The sequence below is a fragment of the Buceros rhinoceros genome, unplaced genomic scaffold, assembly GCF_000710305.1.
Source record: "Buceros rhinoceros silvestris isolate BGI_N320 unplaced genomic scaffold, ASM71030v1 scaffold7499, whole genome shotgun sequence".
Lineage (NCBI taxonomy): Eukaryota > Metazoa > Chordata > Aves > Bucerotiformes > Bucerotidae > Buceros > Buceros rhinoceros.
Window position 1 is genome coordinate 54731 of NW_010429676.1, and position 7367 is coordinate 62097.

At 46.7% G+C, this 7367-nt stretch overlaps 1 protein-coding gene across 1 annotated transcript in view; it reads left to right on the forward strand.

The window, feature by feature from the left end:
* The first annotated feature begins 2820 nt into the window (after window positions 1–2820).
* NFKBID (nuclear factor of kappa light polypeptide gene enhancer in B-cells inhibitor, delta) overlaps window positions 2821–7367 on the forward strand; it is a 7633-nt gene continuing 3086 nt past the window's right edge. Inside the window, 6 exon segments of the mRNA XM_010142722.1 lie at window positions 2821–2892; window positions 2894–3046; window positions 3652–3798; window positions 6109–6160; window positions 6563–6729; window positions 7080–7196. Coding sequence (XP_010141024.1) covers window positions 2821–2892; window positions 2894–3046; window positions 3652–3798; window positions 6109–6160; window positions 6563–6729; window positions 7080–7196 — 708 coding nt within the window.

The window sequence follows — 7367 nt, forward strand, 5'->3', positions numbered from 1 at the left end:
GTTGCACGTCGGGGCCTGATCCTCACCTACTCAATTCTCTGCTTGGCATCACAATGAGTTTTGAGTGTAGAGGAGAAAGCAGGCTGGGGGTAGGGTTGGAACTTTACTTGCGATTTTGGTGTCCCCCTCTAGCACGCCATGACATGTGTGTTGTGTGAAACAATGTCTAGCATTTGGTGAGGGTGCTCTTGCCCTTAAATATTGGCAAGCCCTAGTTCAACAGGACTGCTTTCCAGAGCTCGGTGTAAATGCCTTGTGTGTGTGTCTTTGCTCTGTCCGTGAAGGAATCGCTATCTGATCCAGGCCACTAGAAAACATTTTTTGAGCCTAAATTGATGTTTTTGTTTCCTAATTTGAAGTGCTCCTTTTCTTTCCATAAGAAAATGCAAAGTGTAGTTTTGTTCTGCTGGTGCAGGTAGGTGCAGTAGTCTGAAGACAAAAACTCAATTGAGCTGAACTAAACACCAGCACAGTCAGGCATCGCTTCCACAAAGCACCACAGAGTAGCCTAGGTGAAACGTTTGAGATCCCACAAAGATGTAACTTGAAGGTCTGTCTCACTTTGTCTGCCGCTGGAAGGCAGCTGTAGATGTGTAGGTGTGGTTTGGAGTCACGGCCTTTCAGATGCAGAATGTTGTGGACTCTAAAATACCCACCTTCGAGAAGAGGGCTTGATTTTGTGGCTGGCTGGTGATGCTGCATGTTCTGCCAATGGACAGATCCTGCTTCCACCGATGGCGCTGGGAGGTTTGCCTGAGTCAGGATTTCAAGACGTGGCCCTGTATCAGGAGATCGTTGAGAAGACAGGGTCTTCCCAAGTCTGGACTTCAGTCCAACAAGGGATTCACGGCTTTGCTGTTAGCTGGCAATACTTTTGTTTGCTGTGTAGCACCTGCGTGTGAAACCGGTGATGCTGTGCTGAGCCGGGGAACCTCAGAGACCTCTGCTGTGCCTTACAGCTATGGGAAGTTTCTCTGTGCCGTGGCCTTCCAGGCCCCCAGGTGCACAGATTTCCTTTACAGCTTTCTGATTTTCTTTCCTGGAGAATGAGTAGGTTTACTTTCTCCTCTGATGCAACTGTAAATACTATTGTTGATGCTCAGGAGTGCCACGCCTCAGACAAGTATATTTGCGGGAGATACATCCCCTTCTAACCCTGTTTTTAATTTTCTTAATCAACAAGGGACTTTTGGCTGGTGAACACAATTTCTCTGGGTTTTTCTGCTTTCTAAAGCCCAGGATCCTTATGTGATTTTATTACTTGCAAGACTAACAGTGAAATAATTTACTGCACTGTTTATTACCTGGTGTCCAGCAAAGTGACCTTACAGCTTATGCCTGAGTGAGGTTTGCAAGCTCAGGTTGAAAGTCTGAAGGATTTTCGAATCATATTTTGTAATTTAATAAGCAATAGAGCATGTAAGTGATCAGAAAATTGTCTGAAAAGAGCAGTAGTTCAGGTGCGTTGAAATTAGAGGCTTACCTTTGCAGAAAAACCCAGCAAAGAAATGAATTAGACGGAGCTTAGTTCACCACTGCTTACTCCAGTTTTATAAGTACAGAGGCATCCAGTGGGAAAAACTGGGATAATGCAGTTGTGAATCAAGGCTGTGGTTGCTAAGATTGCTTTTAAATTTCTTTTACTCCAATGTATGTAAATTCTGTGTGTGACTATAAAACAACGATGAACTGTTTCAGAATTTCTTTCTGGGTTGTTCTGGTCAGAAAAAGACAAAATCTTTTTCAATAAAAATCTACAGTAACTTTCATATGCCTAGAGTGTTTTATTTCCTATCCAAAGGGGTAACCCAGCATCGGTTTAGCACCAGTTAACCCAGTAACATACAGACAGACTAGACCCACAGATTAGCTGTTAGACTTTCTGTTAGTTTTGGACTTTAAGGCAGACTAAGGAGGAGCTCCACGATCCCAATATGACCTGGAGGCACTGTTGACTCGAGTGGTCCTTCCTTACAAGACCACTCCTGCAGTTCAGGTCTTAGTTCAATCACAGTTATCCTCTCCTGGCGTTCCTGGGAACGTGCGGGTGTGCTGCCACAGCTCATGCTGAGCTTGACTGAAAATCAGACTGTCCACAAAGCTGCATTTCTACTTCCTGAAATGTCAAGGTGTGGCTCCGGGGTACAAAATTACCTGAGGAAAGAAACCCATGCCTACCATCTGCTGACTAGAAGTATCAGATGTGGCTGTCTGGAGCAGAACAACCCCGGGGGCTGGAGTGATGCCTGCGGGATGCTCCCCTCCTGTGCACAGGGGAATTGCAAAGCTACGTATGCGTGGCTTGTGCCCTTGCAAACAGGACCTGGGGGAATAGAAGTGGTGAGTAGCTGTCTGTGATTCTCTCCAGCTCCAGCCATAAAGCCAGGCAACCAAAGTGAAGCAGTGAAGTGTTTTCCTCTTTGCTAAGGGCCATGTCACCAGCAAGCTGTAAGGACACGGTCCCCCTCTCCAGGAGGTTTGATAAAGAAGTAGAGCTTAATGGACTCTTCACAAATACACCATATAGAAAAGGCTGTTTGTTCCCCAGGATGGTGAGATATCACCAATGCATGTCACCCCCAACAAGTGGTACATACACGTGATACAGGATGCTGGGCCTCAACACTAGGCTTTGTGGAGGACTTAGATACCTCCCAGCACGTGGGTGAATCTCTTCTAAAGCAAGTGCTGAAGTGGAAATGAGACAGCATGTCAAAGATCAAGTGCCGAGGTCTCTTGAGCGCTGCAGTTATTTTGAGGTAGGAAGCCCTTTCTGTGAGAGTGGGTGCTTTCAGCGTCAAGCCCTTTGGTGTTTATGGCATGGTTTTTTGGAACGCTGGGTGTAAAGCCCCCAAAGTGGCTATGCTACCCTGTAAAATTGTTTGTTCCCAGGGTGGTTGATGGCCAAGCAGTGATCAGTGTCTTTATTTACTGTCTTAGAATTCTACATATTTGTGCAGCTAAAGGTATGAGGGCGTATGCGTTGGCAGCTGCAGAGCGCATGAAATTGCTGCGAAGACTCGATGCCAAGGAACACAGAGGAAAGGTAACACAGACCACTTTCTCCTACAACAATGATCTTTGGGACGGGCAGGGGCTTTGCACGACTGAGTGCAACTGGTGCCCTGAAAAATCCATCTCTGTCTCTCTTACTGCAAAGGAAGCCTTGGGCATTGGTCGGACTTGCTTAGGTGCCTCTGGCAGGATCCTAAAATGAGGTGGAGTGAGAATGAGCTTTTTCTCTCTTGAGCCCATGCTTCATAGAGTGATATAAGACAGCACTGGTCCTGGAAAGTATGTGTATGCTGGCAGCAGTCTTTCAGGCCAAAGGTTTTATGGACAACTGATCTATGCTAGGAGCGCTGCTCCTGACATAAACAGTGTTTCAAAATGCTGGGCTTAGGTTGCCATCCACATTAAAACTGAAGAACCCTAGAGTGAGTTCAGGAGGAGCTGTGAAATGCCTCCATCTCATGAAGCTAACACGCGGGATCCAGAATCTGCCTGTGAGCTGTCTGACTGTGGTTTCTGCACCACAGTCCTTGGGATTCTCAATACCTTTCAGCCCAGGCTGCCTTCCCCTGTTCCTTGCTTTATGACAGCATCTGCTTCTAGACTCTCACCTTTTCTCTGCTGTGCTGCTGTTTTCAGACTCCTCTGCTGGTGGCTGTCACTGCCAGGCAGCCAGCTATTGTCTATGATTTGATCCAGGCAGGAGCAGATGTCAACGCTGTGGACAACAAAGGGCAGTCAGCGTTACATCTTGCTGCAACGTATGGGTATGCCCAAGTTCTTCAGGTAGGATAAACTTTTATGATTGTAATTGCTAGCAATATAACCCTGCAATAAAGCCTTGGTACTGGAGTCTTTAAATAACTGTCTCAGAAGACAAGATGTCAGTAAGCAACAGAGACTGACCAAAGTCTCCTTTTCCACTGCGTTAGGACTCGAACTTCCAGGTTATTCCTGGTTTAGGACTATACTGGCAGCTAACATCAGCCTCCTGTTACAGAGGAAATGGCTGTAGTGTATCTGCAGGGGAAATGATTCTTTTCTGCAGATCGTAGCTCTAAACCTGCCGACGGCAGGCCGGGCAGAGGGGGCTTGCTCTGCTTTGAGCCCCCAGTGTTGTGCTGATGCCCGTGTTGGAGGGGATTCCCTGGGGGCTGTCGGCAGCTGTGGGGTGTGAGGAGAGGGAGCAATAATACCAGTGTGAAATCCCCTCCCTGCTGTCAGTGTCGTTCAGACAAGAGCAATGAATTGTGTCCAGACTCAAGACAGGTGAAAAAAGAGTAGATGTGACCCTGCAGACAGAGCCAGCACAGGCACAGCCTTCAAAATGAGACACATCTTCCAGATTTTATGCAAAACCAAGGTCCATTGAGAAGATTTTCCAGGACAGGAGAGAAAATAGACACTCCTGTGTGACCAGAATCTACTAGAACTTTCATGACTTGCATGAGCACATGAACTTTGCTTCCCTCTTGCTTCACAGATCTTTCTATAGACAAGGTCTACATCTAAGTTGTACGCCAGCCAGACTCTGAAGAGCCCTGAAGAGCAAATTAGCAAATTAGAAAAGGCACAGTGGGAATTCTTGGGAGGGTTTACATAGCAGAGATAAGCATACTGGAACGCATCTCTTAAATGCTTAGCTACTGGCTGTAAAAAAAAGATTTATAAAACCTTCCTTGATTCGTGTCAGGCCTGAGTATAGGCAGCTCCAATGCAGAGTGTCACCGCAGCAGCCCGGCTGCTGGTGGGTTTACCCGAGGACAGGGCACAGGGTCCTCAAGGATGACGGATGTGTCAGTGGAAGTGCCAGGAGGACCTGGCGGGCTGGCATCCCTCCCCAGTATTGGGTTGCTCTGCCTCCCACACGCCCTGGGTTAAGTCACGAGCAGGCGGTTAATGTGTAACGTTGCGGGTTCTTGGGAAACCAGGTGTCTCATTCAGCGGGGAGAAGTGCTTTTCACCCAGCCTGTCCCACCAACGCCTCCCAGAATGCCTGCTAGTGCCCTGTGTTTACATTTTGGTTTGTTCTGGTTTTCCCTTGACATAAAAAGAGAAAAAGCACACAGGTGTGCTTCTTGGTGCGGTCAGAGCCGTGAAATGCTTCAGAGTTTGTTTTCTTGTTTATTTATTTTAATTGGGGGGTTTTGCTTTTCGAATGGATTAAAATCGCTATTCATCAGGCCGCTCAGAGCTACTTGTCAATATTTGTTCTGTATATATTATATTGTTGTTATGGAAAGAGAGCACAAGCCCTAACCGTATCTTTCAGCAGAATAATTCTGTCCTGAATCTTGTCGAACTGGACATGGTTCTGGATCAGTCACCGCACTGCAAAAATTCTCAGCGAGATGCTGTATGAGAACAGCTTTATTCAACCAAGAGCAAAACCATGCATTATCTGTAAGGTAGACCAGGAGCTTCCTGGCTGCATCACATTGAGTCTATTAGCGTTTTCTTCAGTTAAAGAGCTTTCAAATTTTCACTCTCTGCTAAATTGATGCCGTGCTCATCTCCAGCCCACTCTTTTGTGCCATTTATAGGCACTGCATCCTCATTGCTGCAGCCATTCAGCAAGGTGTGGTTTTAACCTGTCACACTGCTGCACATCTACTGCACATTAAAAAGAAAAAAAAAATAAATCCAATCTGAGGATTTCCAGGGTCAGCAACATTTAGGTAATAAAGTTTGGTTGTACATGTCAAGGAGAGATTTTCATTTATCCTTGCCAAGAATGACTGAGAATGAATATGCATTGGTGTTACTGGTGCCTTGGTTTAGTCCAGGGTGAAAGCGAGGTGGCTAGTGCTCCTGTGCTGGGGGCAGTGACTGCGTTTTACTGTTCTCAACTGAGAATCTAAGAAGATTCTATGCTTAGGTGAAGCTTAGGAAACTAGGGCTCATCCTGTGTAACCCTGAATGTTCCTGTTAGGAACTAGACTCACAGCACTGAAATCTAGTGTCAAAGAAGAGCTCAGTTTGCAGTTAAATGATAATTAACTGTTTGCTCATTTTTAAATTTTGTGCGTTTTGACTGATTTTGGATTGGATGGAATTCTGCTGAACTAAAATTGTCTATTTCTTTGTGGCTTCTAGGTTGTACTGTCATTAGGTTTCCCTCTTGATTTAGAAATGAAGGATTTTGAAGGTAAAACGCTTTGTACAAATATTTTATAGTGGTATTAAAAAAAAAAAGAAAATATAAACCTATATTGGCTATTTCATTGCCTGCTCATTGGTATTTGGTGGTGTGCTCGGAGGCCAGAGCAGCCTCAGAAACTGCCCTGGGGGAGAGTCATTGCTGTGTGCTCAAATGCCACGGAATTCGATGGTGCTGATGGTTTCACTGGTGATACAACGCACCACTGGATCTGAGCACATGCTGGGATGTCCCATAAAGGGTCTGTACAGCCAGTGTGGTACCTCTGAAACCAGAGAAGGGCTTGTGCCTTACCAACCCCTCTGCCGTGCTGCACATACTGCTCCCGGTCTGTCCATCAGTACCGCTGCTGGGACTGTGGCTACCTCCTTCCCGTACTTGGTTTTCCAGGTCATACCCCGCTCCACTGCGCTGTTCTGGCCCACAACGCGCTGCTCCGGGAGCAGGGTTGCCAGGCATTGACAGAGGAGCAGCAGAAAGACCTTCAGCGCCAGAGCAGAGAGCTGGAGTCCTGTATCCACCTCCTGGTGCAGACAGGAGCCTCCATCTACAGCCGGGTAAGGGACGGGCTCAGTTATCCGTGTGCTGTTTCCAGGGGAACTCCACCCCGCCTGATGCTTGTGCCATCCTCAAGCTATAGAACTGGAGAAGGAATAAACTGCTGACAGAAAGACCAAGCCTGTTCCTCTTTGAAGTGACCGGTTGCAGAGTTAGTTGCTGCCTTTTGGAGTTACTTTTGCAGCCTGAAGCGAATGCTGGACAGTAAGAGGGGCACTGAAGGGAGGGAGGTGCTGCACATTAGCTGCAGAGCTGACCTGGGCTTTCCTCTGACAGGTTTATATAATATCTTCCCATTGTCCCGCAGAACACTTCTGAATTTTTTTGGTTTTTTCCTGTTTTTAAATAGGATGTGAAAAGCAACAAGACAGTTCTTCATTATACAGTCCAGGATGGGAACGTCTCCCTGCTCAGATACTTCTTGGAACTGAACGCTTTCAAGTCCAAGGACTTTGTCAACAACAAGGTGAGCCAGGCCGTGCACGGACAGGATTTGCGTGCACATCCCAGGCAGAGACGATGCTAAGAGCAGTGTGAGAGTTGTGCTGCGGTGAGAGGTTGCACGCAGGAAAAGCTGTTAGAAGGTCTGTGGGGTCCTGCAGAAACCTGCTATTCTCTTCCCACACACATTTTATTT